At 40.4% G+C, this 21067-nt stretch overlaps 1 protein-coding gene and 1 pseudogene across 2 annotated transcripts; both read left to right on the plus strand.

Moving 5' to 3' along the window:
- The first annotated feature begins 206 nt into the window (after window positions 1–206).
- On the plus strand, window positions 207–12380 carry LOC137291318 (protein draper-like; annotated as a pseudogene).
- A 2609-nt stretch (window positions 12381–14989) lies between these two features.
- Window positions 14990–21067, plus strand: LOC137290582 (scavenger receptor class F member 1-like). 2 transcript variants are annotated; one of them, XM_067821622.1, is made up of 4 exons: window positions 14990–15085; window positions 17833–17888; window positions 19275–20207; window positions 20474–21067. In XM_067821622.1, exons 2-4 carry the CDS (start codon window positions 17855–17857, stop codon window positions 20554–20556), a joined length of 1050 nt encoding a protein of 349 aa, XP_067677723.1. In that variant the 5' UTR covers window positions 14990–15085; window positions 17833–17854; the 3' UTR covers window positions 20557–21067. The 2 variants fall into 2 exon arrangements, with proteins under 2 accessions (XP_067677723.1, XP_067677724.1); XM_067821623.1 differs by having other exon boundaries at window positions 15014–15111.

Consider the following 21067-nt stretch of genomic DNA (forward strand, 5'->3'; position numbering starts at 1 on the left):
AATGGCTGCACAGAATGTCGAAAATGCCGTGTCGCGATACGCATTGTATCGTATCGTGATCTCACTATGGAGGTAGGTATCGTGTTTTGAGGCGCCTGTATTCTGACACCCCCAATGCTGACAGTCATATGTTTTTATTCATTCATGCATATTCGGGAAGAAACCCTTCTTGCACATTAGTACAAGATGTTTCAATATCGGTATATATGGCAATGTGTTTGTGGACAGACGGGAGAAGAGGTGAATCTTACAACAAGGAACACATGACCATGATGATGAGAGCATGTAAGCATCTTGTGACATCAACCCAAGGTTCATAACACGGACAGACTACCAGTGACCCTTTTGAATAGAACAGATCCTACGTCGCTATAATTCCACTACAAGCGACCACATGACCTGCTGGATGAAGCTGTCACGAACGTCCGGATTATATTAGATCGTGCTGAAGTCCACACTGTGATTTACTCAGGCTCCTTACTTTAAAAATATCTTTCTCTGTACTATTAATTAAAAGATCTGGTTAGAATTGGCCTTCAACAACTCATGCTTGCGACTAACAGGAAGGGTTGTCGGACTCACTGACCTTGTTTGACACAAGTCATCGAATCCTAAATGTGTCCCCGAATCGCGGACACCCGTGAAGATCCGGGTTAGAACTGATCTTCAATAACCCATGTTTATCGTAAGAGGCGAGTGGCGGGATTCGGGTGGTCAGACTCGCTGACTTGGTTAACATATGTCATCGTATCTCAGTTGCGCAGGTCGATGTTCATGCTGTTGACCACTAGACTGTCTCGTCCAGACTGGAATATTTACAGACAGACGCCATATAGCTGGGTGCAAACATTACATGGGTCACATGAGACTATTTTCTCCATCGCATTTTGTATCTAACTGCCTAGATTGATGCTCATGCTGTTGATCACTGACGTTATACAACAAAACATATTTGCGTCCCCTCTGATATAACTTGTCTATTTTTTGACACATGCACATATGTTTACAACATATTGGAAACATTCCTGGTTAATATTTGTTTCGTTGGAAATTTTTGTCTGCATGTTTACTTCATACAGTGTGTATATCCTGTGAGGGAAAAAGTCAGATATTTATTTTTAAACGAACAAATTACAAGTACAAAGCTTCATGTCACTGACGAACTAACATTTCTGATGTGCATGCATAGCCCCTCTGCTGTCGTTTCTCTGTGTCAGATGACACGATACAAGCATTACGTATGAAGATTTATCTACTTGACTAAATTGTTTATGTAGATACGGGTGTGATAACAGTGTCACAGATATAGACATCAATCAAATTTCTACTTTGACTAACTTGAGGTCAGAAGGACAAAGGTCTTGTCGCATACCTTGGTTGTATTAATTTACACCATCAAGAACACGTGACATAATCATTTTGAAACTTTTGTGCCATAAATGACGGCAAATATACTCGTCTATTGGACGATTTTCTTATCATGAACAATTATTTCTCAAGAGAGAATATTATGTAGAATATATGGTTGAATATATGTCGTGAAAAGTTTTGGTTGAATAGAAAATATAACGAGTTGAAGTTAAACAGGATGTCAATGTCAGCTTAATTACCACGTAAGGACTTATAATTCCAGCTGACACTCGTGATCAACAGCACTGTACATGTTACTTGTTTAGCCAGTCCTGTAGCAACTTCAAAACGACCTCCGCCGTATCTCCAGGGCACGTGGCTTGACGTGCGTCTCAGGGGGTTATACCTTCTCCACAGAAGACAACAGGGAAGTTTTGCATTGATAGTAGCTGATAACCTATTAGGTTACTGGTGTTCACTGACTTAGAGTCACAGTAATTATACACATAGGATTTCCCACTTCAAGAGAACATGAATCACAACAGTTAATTTATCATTGTGGGTACTTAGGACGAAGTGGTGATTTCCCTTGATCTTTTTCCAACTCAGTATATATATTTGACGGACCTATTTAAATCACCAGAAAGGGAAGGTAGGGTATTTGCAGAAATGTGTCCTTAAGACTCAAGTAATATTGGAGATGACGACGATGAAGATGATGATGATGATGATGATGATTATTATTATAGTTTTCATTTTTTCATTCTAGACCAAAATGAGCTTGATCATGTCAACAGTAGTTCTTCTAGTACAGTTGCTATGTTCAGGTGAGAACTATTATCCTTTTAAGTACATATTTAGTATATAACTAAAATTTCTATTTGTGTTTACATACATATTATACATCTACTGAACACTTTACAGTTTCGGGTATATGTGGAACGTCTCATTGCCTCCCGTCTGGTTCAAACCCCTGTCCCGCCTGCAAGATAGGATGGTTTGGCGACGCCTGTAACTTCAACTGTTCCTTCTGCGACAGCGGCGGCTGTCACAGGGACACCGGGATATGTATACAATGTGCCGCTGGCTACTACACCACCAGCTGTACAGTAAAATGTCCCACCAACTGTAGATACAGTCACGGAGACAAGCCCTCCTGTAGCCGGGAGGCAGGAAACTGTCTGGAAAACTGTGTAGATGGCTGGTGGGGAAAGAAGTGTGAGAACAGATGCAGTGATGGATGTGATGAACTCCTGCTACTTCTGGGACGGGTCATGTGCTAGAGGATGTAGGGATGGTTGGGCCGGTGAGAGTTGTGACACCAGGTGTCCAGTAGGGTGTTATGGTGACACATGTGAGAGGTACGGCAGCCATAAGTGCACACAAGGATGTAAACACGGTGTTCACGGACATCACTGTGATAAGCAGTGTAACAGACACTGTAGGGATCAGGACTGTTTCTATGACCACGGTATGAAGTCGACAGTGTGCAGACAGGGCTGCGAGGATGGCTGGATGTCCTTCGACTGCACGATGAAGTGTCCTGGTAACTGTGAAGCATGTTCTCAAGAGACTGGGGAATGTTCCAGATGCAAGCAAGGCTACTGGGGATCTGACTGCACTAGACCGTGCAGTACCACGTGTTTAAACAAGACATGTGGACCTAATGGTCGATGCAGCAGGTGCAAGCTCGGTTACCACGGGGACACGTGTGGTACATACTGTGATGCTGACTGTATCAGATGCCTGGAGGAAGAGGGAGGATGTGGATGTAGGTGGACGTGCACTCTATCTTGTCTCCATCACATGCTTCCCAACAGGACATGTATCCCTATAACACAAAACGAAAGGCACATAGGTAGGAACCTTTACTTCTAGCATTCCTGGAGTGTGCCAAGTCAGATCAGTGGTTGAATATGATTCGAGTCCCAGAAATACTGACATTTGATGGCTCTTTGACTTGTTGTGCACTTGTGCCTCACATCACGGCTATGAATTATATTTCTATTATTTTAAACGTTGGACAGGTACAACATGTATTTTTAACCTGGTAGTTCAGTTGGTGTTGATATTATTGGTGCTGTTGCTTTTTGATGTTTAGTATGTTTCATATCTGTTTTCAATCCTACAAACAAAGAGAATTCAGTGCGTAAATATATCCGTATTGTTTTTGTATTGACGAAGAACAAATTATGTTTCAGATGAGAACATCCACGAAATGGCATCGAGGAATGGATCTAGCATCAGTGGATTTACCATATCAGTCTTTGTTTATTTAGCCGTCGTGTTAACTCTGTCACGCACCGCTGATGTCATCTATTGATTTATTGTTCTGTATATATTAATTGAGCTGTGGATGCTGTTGTGTATGGAAGGACCACTGTTATATGGCGTGAGCTTTCTAATCTGTATCTCATCAAACAGTTTGAACATATTACACTCGAAGTATAAATTAACAATACACCCATATAGCACAGATATGACAATGGAACTATACACAGAGTAATTAGATTTCTATTAACAAGTATTACTGATAATCACTTCCATTATTACTTTCTTTCACAATATTTATTATTTTGTAATAAACGTTTTTAATTGTTTTGTTGTATTGTGTTTGTACTCATGGCAAACAGACGGGGGCTAAGACAGTTTAATGTTACGGTCATGTCTGCAGCGCAACACGTAATAGATAATGTTTGAAGTACTCGATCCTTGTCTCATGTACAACAACCTTCCGCGTTTTAGTGTCGCTAAGTGTTTATGTGTGTGTGTCTTGTATTGCAACTACCACAATATATGAAAATATATGTGACAGGAATATACAACAATGATCATATAATAATTCCCTGGAATTGTCAATCACAGTAATTCCCAGGAATTGGCAAATACAATTAAGGAAAAAGAAATCCCGTGACATTAAAGAAGTTCAGAACGTAATAAATAGAAAGTAAATGAGAGAAGCCTCCTTTGGGTCGGTGATTCTGTGAACGTATTCTCGCGAGCCAGTCAAGGCCACGTGTGTTGAATCTGGGATGATGTTACGCTGACTACAGAGGGATATGGCATAAGTAATGGGATTTGCCATAATGTGAACAACATGTTCAGGTTACACTCGAGGTAACGTCTCTGAAAAAACATGTGTTGTCAGTTAATCAGTATTCGAAAACTTTCGACATGAAAATGTATGTTTATGTTTGAATGCTGTTTTGAACACTGGGAAATATGTGAATGCGGAAAAGTCCGGAATATGGTGTAATGCGATTTTATATCATATCAATATCAATATCAAGATGCAGGACAAGAAATAGGGGCTTTATAAATAGTACAAATGTTGATAATCGAACCTGGGGGAACGTTGCAGTCACCAGGCAAGCCTACCGCCCAGTAAAAGAACATGAACGGATTGGCCTACACACGGAAATATCTACCCTAACTACTGCTGTAGAGCTTACAGAGTCTTATTGATTATACAGAAATGTCCCTCATCATTGTCAACCCCACGTCCGCAGCAAATGTCACAACTTGAAAATATCTGTACACGCAGAGCATAAGTCATGGTGATAAAAATGACAACTATAATATTACTTAAAATTGATCAGTTTTTATTACTGGATGCAAGTGCTTTTGAAAAAAATAACATCTTACATTATTTCGTCCAATCTCAGCTGTCACATGTTGTCTCTCCAGTACATACGGTACATTAGTACGGTTCTCATGCGATTCTGATTTTGTTTAGTGGAAGCACTATCCGGACACTGCACAAGCCAGTGGAGGTCCAGTCACAGTTCGAGTTACGTCCCTTTATCACTGAATCATAGATTTATCCACCCTTAGCTTACCAGCACACAGGCAAAGTGTAGCGCAAAATGGGTTGCGCAGCAGAACGAAACTGACCAGCCTTCGTATATGCGAGCGAAGCGAGCAAAGGTTGGCAACAAACTTCCCTCGCTTCGGTCCGAAAAATATTTTTCATGTCAAAATAAAATATCGCCACCATCAAATATAGACACACATTTACTCACAGGGTTGTGCTCTCAGATTTCCAACCTCATACTTAACAATTACTCACGTGAAATATATTTTAATCAACGTTTTAAGCGCCGCTGGTGCTCTCACAGAGCGTTCTTCGCCTCCATTACCCCTGACAGCTTCCGATTCAGCGGAATGAAGGAACAGGTTAGGTAACTCTGAAAACACTTGTCGAGTCGCATGTCCTCCGCAAAGTTGGCAGTCGTCGTGCATATTAACCAGAGCAGCAAATTTTAGGGACTACTTTCACACTGTAAACAAACATGGCGTCACGCCGATCTATCGGCGATCGTGTCCAGATTGACGACCAAGGTTACGGTACTGTGACTGCCCTGATGAGAGAAAATTGTTGTCTTGTAATGATTGATGGGACTGATGGCAATCACTGACTCGGACAGCAGCCGGGAAAATCTCGAATGAGTTGTTTCACACTCTGCCAGTAACTGTTGACAAGTGCACTTGCAAAATGCCCCGCGAATATTATGTTTGTTGTTCAAAAGTTTAACTGAAATGTCCCCAAATTCCACACGTGTGTTTTTATAATTTTTTCAAACTAAGTTCATATTTGTTCACAACAATGCACTCTTTAACAATACACTCTTTAAAGTTGACGCAGTCAAATGAGTGATCATTAGACTAAATTTCCCCCCGCGCTGGGGGAAAAAGTGGTTTCAACAGCTGTGCTGCGCTGCGCCCATAACGCATGCGCAGTGAATAGGTTCGCGGAGTTTGCAATAGTATGCATACCCGGAGTATGAGACCGTGTGCAGTAGTCTAATCTTGATTGTGTACACAAACAAGTAAATAATCTATTCGTTACATCAAAAAGGTTTGTTGATTGTGGTAAGCAGCCTCTACCACAGAGAAAACTCAATGTCTGTTTTATTGACACCTATATGTCTGCCTGCCTGTCTGCTCATGACAATATGCAATACACAGCTTCAATCATTCACCACATGCAATTTGAACTTAACACCTATCAGGCTAGACGCCATAAACACAACAAATTGATTTATGACTCGTGCACCCGAGTCTTGTCTCTGCCACATTATGTAATTAGGCAGGTGTGATGCTTGTACATGACATGTTTTTATGTCTGTGGGTTGCAAACAAACTACATCCATTTTTTCTCAGATGACTGGATCTGACTGAAACTGGTGCAAACTTTGTACTTGGACAAATGACAGTTTCCACCCAAGCAGTAGTTCACCAACTTTACTAAGATGATTTTTGATTGGATCGAACACAAATTCAGAGAGCATATATATTTTCAAAACCCAACATCTCTATATACGTTCCTTATGGATAACAACTTCTAGTGTATATTATTTTGTTTGACAACGGTATATGAATCCATACTGAAACGACGCATCAAGTACAATAAGTGAAGTTGTTATTCATAAAAAATCTTACTTTCTTGTGACAGATCATCTTTCTGTACATACAATGAGCCCTCAGTGTATCAGCAAATGAACCAGCCAATCGGAAGCCGTCGTTACACTTGAGTGCACCCTACCCGCTATGACTGGGTTCGGTCTTCCGAGGGCTTCGTTTCGAGGGAAGTAAGCCGAAGTATAAAATATTGCACTTTTGAATCACGATTGTACGCTCATAATTTTGTTTATTTGTTTTTACACAAGCAGCAATGTATATTATATGTCATGAATAAGTGATGACTGTGTTTTGATTATAATTGATTTTTTGGTTGCATGTGACCTTGTCCTGCATTAATAGGAATGAACACTATGTATTTAGATCGCCAAGGCTCGCTAATACAATGTTTATTCCCCATGCAGGATATTAACCATCCCAAAACACATTCGCGTGATAACCTATATATTTCATATACTTATGACGCTTTGTTTGCCTAAACACGTCAGCCTGAAATTAATGCATTTCATTTCTGACCATGAGAAATTATTTTTTATCACCACCACCACCACCACTTACTGCAGCTATCTGAAAATATACCAATGAAAATGTGTTGATAAATGTTCACTTACTGGATTCGAAAATGCCACCCTGATTACTTCCTTTAGATGATCATATTGCAGAATTATGATAAATTAGAACTTCCCACCCGGAAACATTTGTCAAACTGTCACGTGGTATTTCATAACATACAGAGTGCACAGTTTGCGCACTTGTGACAAGAACTGTGGAGGTGTCCCAAGTGAGTACGATAATCCGCCTGTTTCTTTACCATTCACGTGTCTATGTGGAACTGATTAAGATGACAGCATTAAGCTATGCTTGTATATTCGGTGTGTGTGTTTTTATTTATTTATGTATTCTTTTTTCTTTTTTTAAATCGTTCGGTGTTGGTTTTGCTGGGTCTCTCATTCCTGCAAGGGTAAAACAAGTCCTTGATTCACCGATATTGCTCCTCAATTATCAGTACCGTATTATTGAGTGATACCAAATAGCAAAACTTCCAAGACTTGCATCACTTTATGATTTCGTAACACATGTTGCCTACGCGCCTCCAAAGAACTGAGATAATGTCCAACACATATCACCCACAAACAATGACATTGTGTCGTTTCAGTTGTAACATCGACTGTTTAGGAATGGATGTTATGTACGTGTTGGCGGCGTTCATCTGTCTGTCACAACTACGAGGGGGTACGTCCATTTTTACTTGAAATGGGTTATAACGACAAAAAATGAATACATAAATGTTGTACAACAGGATTACTGTTGTACAACAGGAACGTACTGTTGTATATGTCCAAAAGTAGTTATTTGTTCCATAAACAAAACAAGTTCTTTAAAAAGTAATAATAAATAACACCAAATAGTTGTCACATTTTTCACTTACATATCCATGAGGCAATATAACAATACTAACGTATATTTATAATTTCCTTGGTGGAACAGTATTATTGACACAACCGCCTCTGGTATAATATCACTACTTTCAGTGCTCCTGGCACCATGCTGTGGCAGCTGTGAGGACCTACCTTCAGGCTGTCAAAGATGCAGGAATGCGACAAGGACCTGTTCTCAGCCTTCACAGGTTGGTACAGTTAAACGTTCGATTTCTGTTTCCTTGCGATAGACTTGACTTCTAAACATCTTTGTTGCCAAACAGGACATGCATGTTGCAAAACGAGACTTATTGGAGATAAATACGGATGTGAAACTTATCTCCCTCAACCCAATCACATCTTGCATGCAAAATGTTTTTGCTCAATGCATTCGACGAATTTGAAAAAATTCTCTCTATTATTTCCGAAGTATATATTGTTTTGACAAATTATAAAACAAAACCGTGAAATCGGTTTTCAGTAGCCATCAAGTGTACCAAATGGCATAGCTACATCAGCCATTCTCTGAAACATATTGGGGTTGATGTAGACATAACAAAAGACATTCAAATATAGCTACATTTTCATCTGGATGTTCTTGCAAAAACAAATGTGACACGTCATACTAATATGTACACACACTGGGCTACGATGTCTTATCACCTAAATAAAATCTTTGTTCATATAAGAAGTGCCTGTTTCGTCGACTTGTATATTTTACGTATTTTCACCTTCAAGTTTTGCAAAATGTATTTCTGTTAATCTCACAACAGACAACGGGGCGTGGAATTGTACAGTCTTCCACGTGTCCAGACTCGCGTTACTTTAGCCCAGAGTGTGACAAGAACTGTTCTGATACATGTAGGAACTCCCGCTGTGAACTACAGAGCACAAAACTGGTCTGTACAGACGGGTGTATTGATGGCAAGAAGGGAATATACTGTCAAGAAGATTGTCTGTCGACATGCTCCAAGTGCGAACGCTACGGTAGTGTGTGTTTGGAATGTCGGGATACACTTAGCTATGGTAAGAAGTGTGACAAACGCTGTCCTCCAAACTGCAAAGGTGGATGCTCCAAAGTGACCGGTATGTGTAGAACATGTGCGTCGGGATTTAAAGGAGTCAAATGTGAAACACCGTGCCAGCCAGATTGTGAGGAATGTCTTCGTTACACGGAGGGTTGTTACAAGTGTTTGCATGACCGCTATTACGGCAAGGACTGCAGATTTCCCTGTCCACAGAACTGTCGTCAATGTAAGAAAGACACTGGGGACTGTACTGAGTGTCTGCATGGGTACAGCGGGAAACAATGTAAGTGTTACAGGTTACATTTTCCGCATTTACTGTACTCAGTTGTATGTGATGCCAGTTCCTACGCTCTGAGATAAATGCTCGGTATTCAGAAACATATATATGTCCTATATGTACTTGAGGATCACTGACACTGACTAGAAATGGGACACGTCCCTCTGTTGATCTATTAAGAGTTCAAATTAATGTAGAAAATGGAATTTAGAACAGATTCCTCGTGTGATGGATTTATGATGCCGTTGTACATTGTGCTCACTTTCATATTTATGTTCATATTTTGAATACATATTACAAACAGTATTTGTACGATTGATTGTCATTTATGCTTGGTTTGTGACGACTACACAGTTTGAGTTATACAATGAATTGACAAGGAAATATTTAAATTCAAAATATGACTAATCCTGCGAATAAGAAACTAGGGCAGATAATGTGTGTACCAGGCAATACCTACACACATGAGCAAATATGTGAGAAAAGAAACTCTAAAACCGTACGTTGATATTCAAATTTCAGAATATGGAAATTAAAAAATGTACTTGAAATCATCACTTCCTCATGTCGTTTGCCAATACACGTATTTTAAAAACTATTTCTATGAATATTTCTTTTGTGTTTAGGCACTGAGCACGTGCAGAAACTGGACCCTAATACCGTCCTCATTACGTGTTCTGTCCTGGGAGTTGTCTCGTTTGGAGCAGTCTTGTTGTTCCTCCACCAACTATTCACTTACAGACACCAGAGGAGGTGAGTTATCGGTACAGAACATCAGTGTACTGAAACAAACGATGGAAACTGCTACATCATATTTATGTGACAAAGTGTATGAATTCAAATCGGTGACATACAGGTGCAATGTTTGCAATGATCCTGATCTTACATTTCAGACCGGACACGAGTCCACCAACTGGCTCTCAGAATACCTCAGCCATGGGCCTATGTGACAGACACTCTCAGAATACATCAGCCATGGGCCTATGTGACAGACATAGTATGGTGAATGATGAATCCGCGGGCTATGATGTCCTTCATAAATACTGGGAGATACATGATGCTGACACAGACACAGGTACACAGTCAGCTGTGTCTGTACAAATTGAAGACATGCAGGGAGCATGTAGTACGATGAGGTATCACCCAAAACCAAATACAGCAAATAAACGATGTGAAGATGGTCGGTTTCGTCCAGCCAAAAGTCCAACAGAACAGTCTGATTCAGAAAGTGCAGATCACCATCATTTGGATGCCCATTTTGGAAGCAGGAAGATCGATGGGGATGCATGGCGTGATGATTTGGACAGATTGCCTCAGGATCATGCAGTTTCCATTTCCGACGGTTTGCATCTGTCAAGGTGGCTTCAAACAATTCACGTGGACATGGACAACTGCGAATATTCTAGAAGTGTGCCAATGACTGCAGATAAATGACGATGACGTGGAACATGTCTACGAACTGGGATTGCCCACGGTGTGAACACAGAACGACCCGTGATCTTTTAACGATTTCTGTTGTGTTGTTAACTTTGTGTATTAGCTAGACACATTACAAAAATGATATATGATTCTTCTATTGCAACATTTTACTGTGTCGTGAATTGTGTGTTTAAGACGGATAAACTAAACAGTTATTCAGATTTAAAGGGGAAAAGGCTTTTGGATAGCTTGCAAGAGGTTACTATAACAAGTCTTATTGATCACATGTCTTCGTAAAGTACTTATGAGACTGAGGCACCTTATGAAACACACTTGGCTAAATGCTTGGTGAGAATAACTGTGAAGGTTTGCTGTGTCGAACCGTTGTAGCTGAGGTTAATAGTACAGATTCTCGAGGAGAGGTTCTCGAACCTTGTTTCGCGGTCCTAGTTGTCTTGCACACATGTCCTCGCGTCTTAAAGGATTAAAGGTTAAAGTGGCATCACATTGCAACAAATCAGGACTTATTGTAATGTCGCAAGTTCCACAAAACGGTCGGTGATCATAGTTCCCATAGTTTAACGTTGACTTAACGACCGTCGTAACGACGTGGAACATGAACATCTTCTTTATATAAAAACGTTACTCCTCGCAAGTACACGAGTGGTTGTCTGGCACTGCATACAGATATTGGTTATGTAAAGGCCAAATATTGATTTCATTTATTTCACTTTAAATGGCACAACTGATTTACTAAGTAAAGAGTTTAGTTGATATTTCCATAATTCCACTATTTCAAATGCATCATTATACTGTTAATTAGTAGTAAGGGTTAGAAGTTTATTTTCATTTCATATTCTTGAATGCTGCATTTCATTTGTGATATGGTGATTATTTTATGTCAACCTAAATGGGAAGGGAGATAATTTGATATAGGGTTGGCAGAATGACCATGTGGTTTGTGGCAAGCACATGTGGACCCAGACATGACACATGTGAAGTCTACAGTAATGGTAAGCCACATATTATTCATTTATTAGACATGGTCATTGGTGAAATGTGTTTGTAAAGGTATCATCTTAACTTTTACAAAACATAATAATAATTATATTTTCATAATTTAGGTTTTATTGCTATTTTGGACTTGACTTATTGAAAATGGCTTTGACTTCAAAATTTGTTCACAAATGTTCTTTTGGCCTAAAGTTGGTGTTAAAGATGTTTGAAATATTAAGCTTGCTATTTGTGAAATGTAATGAATTACTGGTTTTGCACACTTTATTTATGAAAGTGTTCAACTTTTTGTGCTATAATCTACATTGTCATAGGTATATGATATGATGTCAAGATGTTGTTGCTCTGTGACTTTAGTGAAGGAAAATAATAACCATATACTTAATTATATTCTTTGTTTTGTTACAGTCAATCTAATGTTGAAACTTAGACTCAAGAATAAAGGAAGAACAGGAATATGTTTTTGTTATCAACAGTTTACATACATATATGTATGTGTGTTTAATACTATTCAGATCAGGGTGCCGTTGTACAACGCGATTTGAGAGCTGAGGTGATAGAAACTCCCGTACCGTATATATGGACAAATCTGCAGCTAATTGCATGCTTGGCCTTTTGATATATAAATACAGATTGATTGGTGGAATGGAATATGTTACGCTGACTAAACTGTATGATACAGCAGTGTGGTCCATTTAAGTCTATGGTTATTGTGTATGGGGTTCTTATAATAATCAATGCTGTCCAGAATGCTGTTCTTGTATCAGTGCTGTCCAGAACCGTACTGTGCGTTTCGTCTTAGCACATAAGAAGTATGACTGTGAATGGTGAGATGGAATGGATACCCCCAGTTGTACGCCAGTGGGGAAATATTCTAATATTTTACAAACGTGTATGGAACCTGCATTTCAGTCGTAATACCAGAGAAATATTTTTATGGAGCGATCGATGGGCGACCCGCCTCCGCATACATTGGTCGCTAGCCATTTCTACCCCTGTGAATAACTGTTTTAATATACATTTTATTTCGTCAGAGGTACGAGCTGTTTTGTATCAAAAGTATGTCACTCAGTTTAAGGAAAGTGTTTTACACTCACAAGGACCGTCGCGAAAGGAAGGTAATAAATCAAGATTATATTGTACTTGTCCAAGAGCGGCCGTCGTGGTTGCTCTCGAGTGGTAGTTTAGGATGGTAGTTTAGACAGCAGCAGCCATGTTTTATTATTGTTTGGTTGAATGATGGCCGAAATGGTATGCACTGTGGTAAACAGGTACAGAACGCACATCGGAGTGGCCAATGATCCCAATGTAGAGACCCGCGCTGTCACTTACACACATTCTGAAGTCCGACGGCGATTCTTCATCGTCGACGTAGTCGTAGGCGGGGCCGACACGCTGACTAGCCGCACAATCAGTCCACTTCTGTTCGATGATCTGGTTTCCCTGCTTGGTTCCCGTGGCTGGTCACGCTGGTTGGTCTCCCTGGTTGGTCTCTTGGTTGGTATCACTGGTTGGTCTCCCTGGTTTGTCTAATGGTTGGTCTCACTGGTTGGTCTACCTCGTTGGTCTCAGTGGTTGGTCTCGCTGGTTGGTCTCCCTGATTGGTCTCCCTAGTTGGTCTCCCTAGTTGGTCTCCCTGAATGGCCTCGCTGGTTGGTCTCCCTGGTTGATCTCGGTCGTTGGTCTCTCTGGTTGGTCTTTCTGGGTGGTCTCTGGTTGGTCTCCCTGGTTGGTCTCCCTGGTTCGTCTCCCTGGTTGGTCTCCCTGGTTGGTTTCCCCGATTGACCATATCAGTTAGGTTTTTATACACAGAGCCATTACGCCACATTGAGCAAGCTCACTGGCCCATGCACATACAGATGCGTAAGATTCGTCGGCGTAGGGAGGTGTTAACTAACATTTGACAGCGTTTGAGAATTAAGGGTCCTGCCCGGAGCGGAGTTTATGATAAGAGGGGATACACTGACTGTTTGCTGAATATATTACGTAAACAGATTGGATAGAATTTCGGTGCAATTTGGACGTATTTTGAAACAAATAGATCGTTTGAATAAATGAAGTTTTAAGGAAACTGAAACTGAAATGACATATGCTATAACATACTTTTGATACATGTTTTAGCCCAGCATTTTAGATCTATCATAGCATTCCGACAGCACTTAAAAGTGCATTAGCAAAATATAGATGTGGCACAGCACCAATTAATAATGCACTGGGAAGATATAACAATAATCCTCTACAAGAGAAAACATGTTTTAACTGTACAAATGTCACTGAGGATGAATGTCACGTTTTAACTGATTGTACAGTACACTCGTTTTAGTACCTGTCTGGATTTTATGAATTTAAGCAACACCCAGAAAACCGCTTTTTTCCTATCGAATGAAGTTTTGTGTTCTGAAAGTGCCAAAACCTACTATAGTATTTTAAGAAAGAGAAAATATGTTTCATATAAATAACGAAATAGGTTTTATCGTGAATATTTGGTATTGTCATCTGTAAGTACCTGCAAATATATTGTCTTTCATGGGCCGTGTATTGATGTTCTACATATTGATTTACACAATCAATCAAATACCAAACATGAACGTACTCGTGCGGCAATATTCAGTACAAATGGCACATAACACACAATGTGCACGAAGGACTCGTTATTATGTCGTGATGGGTGTTGTTTACGAAATGACGGCTCCGGTTACCAAACGACTTGAGGACACAAGCAAGTGCCTGCACAAGGACAAAAATATGTTCAATCACGCGTCGGAAACGTCTTCTACCACACCAACTGACTGAAACAGACATGAAGTATACATAACTATTGTGAAGGGATTAATATAACCTGTAAGGTTTAGAAAACATTTTAAATAGCATATATCATCAATAAACACACCCGTTATCACTCGTTCAAAGAGAGGAGTAAGTAGTGTATTCCCATACTTTTCGAATGTGTGATCTGGTAATACATACAACACAGTTTGTCGAGGGAGGTTTTGGCGGGGGGCCAAGGGGGTTCCCCTTCGAAGTAACTACATATATTATATTTCACACAACAGTCGTTTTTTGAACGTGTGCACGGCTGTTGTCAGCCAGGTGTCGTGAACCACAGCATGGTCACTATGAACACTCACAGTCCCATTTGACGATTCACAGCGCCAGTGGTAAGTTGTACAGATAGATATCTTCGGTAGGTTTCCCTTTGGCTTCAGTCACTGTCAACCTCAGTATGGGATGGTGTGCAATATGTACACTGCTCATATAATAGTGAACGATTTCTCACTCACTCACTCACACACTTTACATTACTTTACTTACTTACTTTCCTTTATATACTTCATTTATTTTAAAACTTTACTTTTCGTAATCACTCACTTACTTATACTTTGATTGTCCATTTTGAAGATATGCATTTGAACAAAATATCAAAAATAAACGAGAACGACGCTGAACGATAAGGCCAGTTGTTATGTATGCAATGTTAGATATGTATACTGAGTCAAAAAAGAAACTTCACATTCTTTCTTCAGGGCACTACAAAAGAACAAGAGATGGTAAGATGGTTAAATTGTTATTATTTCATTGCTGTGATCTGTGTGATGTACTCGATACATTGACAGTGCCACAATCAGTTGCATTGGGCTACACCGCCGTTCCAAAACATGCATATGGGTATACGGAATGTCAAATCACAAGAATTAAAATTCGAAATTTCTCAATTCAATGTTGTGTATGGCCGTCCCGCGAATTCACCGCTGCTAAACACCGTCTCCTCATCGACTGCCTGATGCTTGTGAACACGTGGTTGGGGATTCTGGCAGCGTCAAGTTCCTGCAAGTTCTGAGGTTGGCTCCTAAGACCACGAAGCCTTCTCCCAAGTGCATCCCAAACGTGCTCTATTGGATTAAGAGCAGGGAACCTCAATGACCAGTCCATAACATTCGTGTCAACATTGCGGTATGCGGCCGAGCATTATCATGCTGGAACTGTGGACCTGGGCCATGAGCTGCCATGAAAGGAAGGAGTTCAGGGGTGAGCACCTGGTCGCAGTAAGCAGCAGTTGTGGGGTTTCCACGGATAACCAGAAGTCGGAAACGGTTGTTCCCACGGAAAGCACCCCACACCATGCAACTTCCGCTTCCCAGTCTGTCGACTTCCTGTACACAACACTGGACATACCGTTCACAACCTCGTCTCCAGACTCTATGCCTGCCGTCCGCGAATCTGAGGGTAAACCTGAATTCATCGCTGAAGACGACTCGATTCCGGTCTCTCTGGGTCCATCGGAGGTGACGCTGGGCCCACAGCAGACGTTAACGTTGATGAAACGGCGTCACTATTGGCCCACGATATGGACGTCAAGAATGGAGATTGGCAGCCCACAACCGACTTCGAATAATCTGTGAGGAAAGTCGACCTCTAAACATCTCACCCTGGTTCGTGTAGCCGGCAGAAATCTGTCACGTAGGTGAAGGTGGACGATTTGACGGTCTTCTGCTCGTGACGTCACACGTGGATGAACCCGACCTTGGGCGATCAGAAGTGGTGCCAGTTTGTTGTAGACGACCTCGCAAATCACACAGTACGACGACTGCATCCGGTGGTATCGGTATTGAGCCCACCTGTGACCGGTGTAAAAACCTTGGAGTCAGCTTTGTGTGCAGACTCTTTCAGTGTTGTCACAACCCCTAGTGTACAGTACGCAACCCTGTGCACTTGAAAGAACCCACGAACCTGTTGGTAGATGACCAGATGGTGGCCACATGAATACATGCAAACACCTAGTTGCGGGTACAGCAACATGCAGTAAACTTGGACAAAGTACTGTGACTATATGTCCCAGTCCACCTAGCTGTGAATGGGTATATCGTTAGGATGAGAGAGCCTCAATAAACTCGGTGCGCCAAGTAACAACAAGAGTTGTATACTCCACAGGGAGTTGAGATTGAAATACGATGTGCTGTTGAGATTGACATCCAGTGATCGAATGAAAAAATACCAGCGGCTTGAGCATGCACTAGTGCATGGATATGTGTTCCATATAAATATCCTATATCATATCATCCCATTGCTCTTCCGACGTCAATAACTGATCTTCCCGCTTGCAACATGCCAACGGCACGTTCACGTTGCACATTTGACAATCGTGGCATTTAAAGTTCCGTTAGAACTGTGATTTAAAAGTGTGTTTTTCCAATTCTTGAGGCCAAAGCAAACGCGTGCAAAATATAGAAATCATCGATGCGAAGATCACGTGATCAACTGCAAAACCTGATTTGGCACGAACGTCATTAGCAAGACGAATCGATGGGTTTGAGTTGGTTTTGCTAACGTTTTCCTAGAGTCGAAAGATAGGGATCCCATTTCGGATACATAGATGTATCATCAGAGAAATCTTTTTAAAAATTACATTTTGTGAAGCTTCTTTTTGGACTCAATATATATAGTTAAGCCACAAAGGAATACATGAAAGGCGATAAGAGACTTTTCCTAACTCACTGAAAGGACTTTGATTAGGTTTAAGTAGGCGGGATTTAGGAACTGAGCAGATGCTGCCTATTCTGCATAAGAAGAAATTAATAGCCTATTCTGCATAAGAAGAAATTAATAGACGCATTTAGCATTGATGCATATCCAGACATTTCCACACATTGTACCACCATAAAGTAAAAATACCATTACTTATCGATTACGACTATAGCAATACATTGCCACAGACGCCATGACCAAGACGTAGAAAGTCAGTCATTGACAAGATGACTGGACACAACAGCACGGCATCGGTGACATATATACATGCTACACTGAGGCAGTCAATCGGGGAACATGGTCCAAGAAACAAACGTCCCACCTAGCAACCTATAAAAATGTCGGTAAGCCACAGACAGAATCACTTTCATTTGATATTCAGTTTCAGTTGAAGCTTCATCAAGATGAAAATAACGATGATCCCGCTGATGGTAGCGTGTAAGTACAAGCCTATTTATATATATTTAGTCATTTCCCGAAAGTTCGGGCACAAACGAACAGCGTCAACACTGCAGAATAAGTTTCCCGGAAGTAAACACATAGAAAACTACGAGCAGATAAATTCCGGAAAACCAGAATGCTAAAAGTGTTGACCCGCTATTAGAACGAAATGTGACCCATCATATTTATTATTCAAAACACTAAATGTTGTGACCCAATAATAATTATTATTTAATTAATAACAAAATATGCAGAAAATACACACTCGTAACACTTACTTATTTAAAACAACTGAAGGTATAATATTTACTTTGAAAGATGGTCGAAAAGACATTAATTTGAATTTTGACTGCTGCAATATATAAATAGTTGGATTTAACATTCTCATCTAATGGGATTTGGCATCGTCACATTGAAAACAGTGTCAGAATGACAATGTGAAATGATTGAAGCAATTCAGTAATTAAACTTAATACTAAACAGAACACCAGTTTTTCTTCAGCATGTATTTCCACCTGTGGCAGGCAACCGGACAAGTTATTCCATCCTTAATTAAAATATGGAATAGCATTCCATTAACTATTAGGAATTGCGAGTCTGTTGCTCTGACTTCTTTAAGTCCCATATCCGCGTGAAAGAAAAATGTGCACCTAAATATTATTCATATGAAATAAGGAAATTAAATGTTTTGCGCACAAGAGTAGGCTAAATGACGAGTACACATATTTATGATTTATTGAGATTAAGTATAAAAAAAATGATGCATCATGTCAAAGTGGCCATGGAATTGAGATTGTTTTTCATTACTTCCATGTCTATTGTATACTATTCAAAGTATCTTAACAAAACCCTTTTAATCACAACAAAGTTCTGATTACATGATTACATACAATCAGCCTTTTCATTAACGAACCTGTTTCAGGCTCACCCTCCTGTAGCTACTAAACCGTGGACTGTCCCATTATACCCACAGGTGTTACCCGATTTAACCTTATAGTTCAGTGTTTGTCAATTGAATGTCTGTCAAGTGGGTGTCTGTCAGCTGGGTTTTAAAGGATTTTTGCAAACAGGATTCCACCTAATCCTGTGGTAGGATAGGATGATATGAAAAAAATGAAAAATACCCGGAACATCGTGCTTGGTGGAATTAACGTGATTCTGTGAAATTTAAACCTTTTACAATGTTAAAGTTTGTAAAATTAATTTAATTTCAACAATACAAAGACGTAAACCCCACTGCATATGAAAAGTGATGTGTACGTCGATCGCTAGTAAAATGTGATCCATAGTAATATGTTTGCCTTTATATGTAAATCAAATATATTTCTCTAATTTAATCCAGGTAAGAAACCAAAGTGAATAATACCAGTATATCTGTTTTAGTGTCCTTCATGCACCAGTCATCAGCTGAGACCCACTGTTTCCGGTCATCAGCCGACGGTCGTTGCACTGAATGTCAGAGAGGCTGGCATGGGGACTACTGCAACTACAAATGTTCCGGCAACTGCGACATCGGCGGCTGTCACAGGGACACCGGGATATGTATACAATGTGAAGTTGGCTACCATGGCATGAACTGTACAGGAACATGTTCCCCCAACTGTAGATACAGTCACGGAGACAAGCCCTCCTGTAGCCGGGAGACAGGAAACTGTCTGGAAAACTGTGTAGATGGCTGGTGGGGAAAGAAGTGTGAGAACAGATGCAGTGATGGATGTGAAGACAACTCCTGCTACTTCTGGGACGGGTCATGTGCTAGAGGATGTAGGGATGGTTGGGCCGGTGAGAGTTGTGACACCAGGTGTCCAGGGGGGTGTCATGGTGACACATGTGAGAGGTACGGCACCCATAATTGCACACAAGGATGTAAACACGGTGTTCACGGACATCGCTGTGAGAAGCAGTGTAACAGACACTGTAGAGATCAGGACTGTTTCTATGACCACGGTATGAAGTCGACAGTGTGCAGTCAGGGCTGCGTGGATGGCTGGATGTCCCTCGACTGCAAGATGAAATGTCATGGTAACTGTGAAGCATGTTCTCAAGAGACTGGGGAATGTTCGAGATGCAAGCAAGGCTACTGGGGATCTGACTGCACTAGACCGTGTAGTGACACGTGTTTAACCAAGACATGTCACAAAGGTGATGGAAGATGCAAGAGTCAACTGGTCAACTTTAACAAACGATGTGGATCTGCTTGTATTGGTTGTCTGGAGACCCAGAAGTCATGTGGATGTCAGGATGTATGTCTGGTTCAATGTTTGCCCATCACATTGGACCCCCAGGGATGTTCAGAAGCAGACGTCTTCAATACAAGTAAGTTACTTAAACACAGTCAACACCATATTTGTAAGAGAGTCAATGTTAGTTATTTTCTTGGTCATTATTCAAGGTGATATTTCATTTACGTTTTCTTCAAGAAATCCATGTCAGACTATATAACACCTTAACATTTCGCATATCAACTCCCGCTGTGTTTACCATTAACAGTAGTTGTTTTTTATGTGTTTTAAGACATCGTCATAAACATATCAGTAGGATATTTAAATACTGGCGTAATGATAAATATTCTTTTATTGCAGGTGGATCATACATGCTGCGTGATGATGCACTGGTTGTCACTGCGGTTGTATTTTTCAGTTTGAAACTGAAATATTTAAACTAGAGACTTTTTGTATTTTAACATAATTATCAAACGATCATCATGAATATATTAGTGTGATAGTCTTTTTACGACAGATGTTTATAACCCGTGAAGAATCATGGGGTTTTAGAGGGTAATGCGATGGGAAAATTAGATAGCCAAAAGATTTGCGGAATCTCAACAGTCTCAGGGCGCCGGTTATGCTCCCATTCTTCTCATCTCTTTCTTTACATGATTTGGAAAAGGCTCGGAAGTATTTTTTTACATGTTTGATCAGGGTTACAACATTCAAAACGGACAAAACGGTTTCCACGTATCGGTGACCAACATCATGCCTGATGCAAAGTTTCAGTTGTAACTTGTTCTCGCACTACCTATACATTGCCCGTTTCTTTAAGCAGAGATTTCTGATGATTATTGAGAATTTGAGTACTTGTTGATGGTATTCCATGGAAAGAGATACGAAAGTCAAGTATATTTTTGAAGTTTTGTGTATTGTTTTATCAAATAAATATATTTGTTTGTTTTCCAA

Source organism: Haliotis asinina, chromosome 7 (genome assembly GCF_037392515.1).
Source record: "Haliotis asinina isolate JCU_RB_2024 chromosome 7, JCU_Hal_asi_v2, whole genome shotgun sequence".
In the NCBI taxonomy this organism is placed as follows: Eukaryota; Metazoa; Mollusca; class Gastropoda; order Lepetellida; family Haliotidae; genus Haliotis; species Haliotis asinina.

Coding starts and splice junctions, on each gene's coding strand:
- LOC137290582 (XM_067821622.1), top strand. CDS start 17,855: ATGAAAATAACGATGATCCCGCTGATGGTAGCGT. Junction 17,889..19,274: donor GATCCCGCTGATGGTAGCGT/GTAAGTACAAGC, acceptor TATCTGTTTTAG/TGTCCTTCATGCACCAGTCA. Junction 20,208..20,473: donor AGCAGACGTCTTCAATACAA/GTAAGTTACTTA, acceptor CTTTTATTGCAG/GTGGATCATACATGCTGCGT.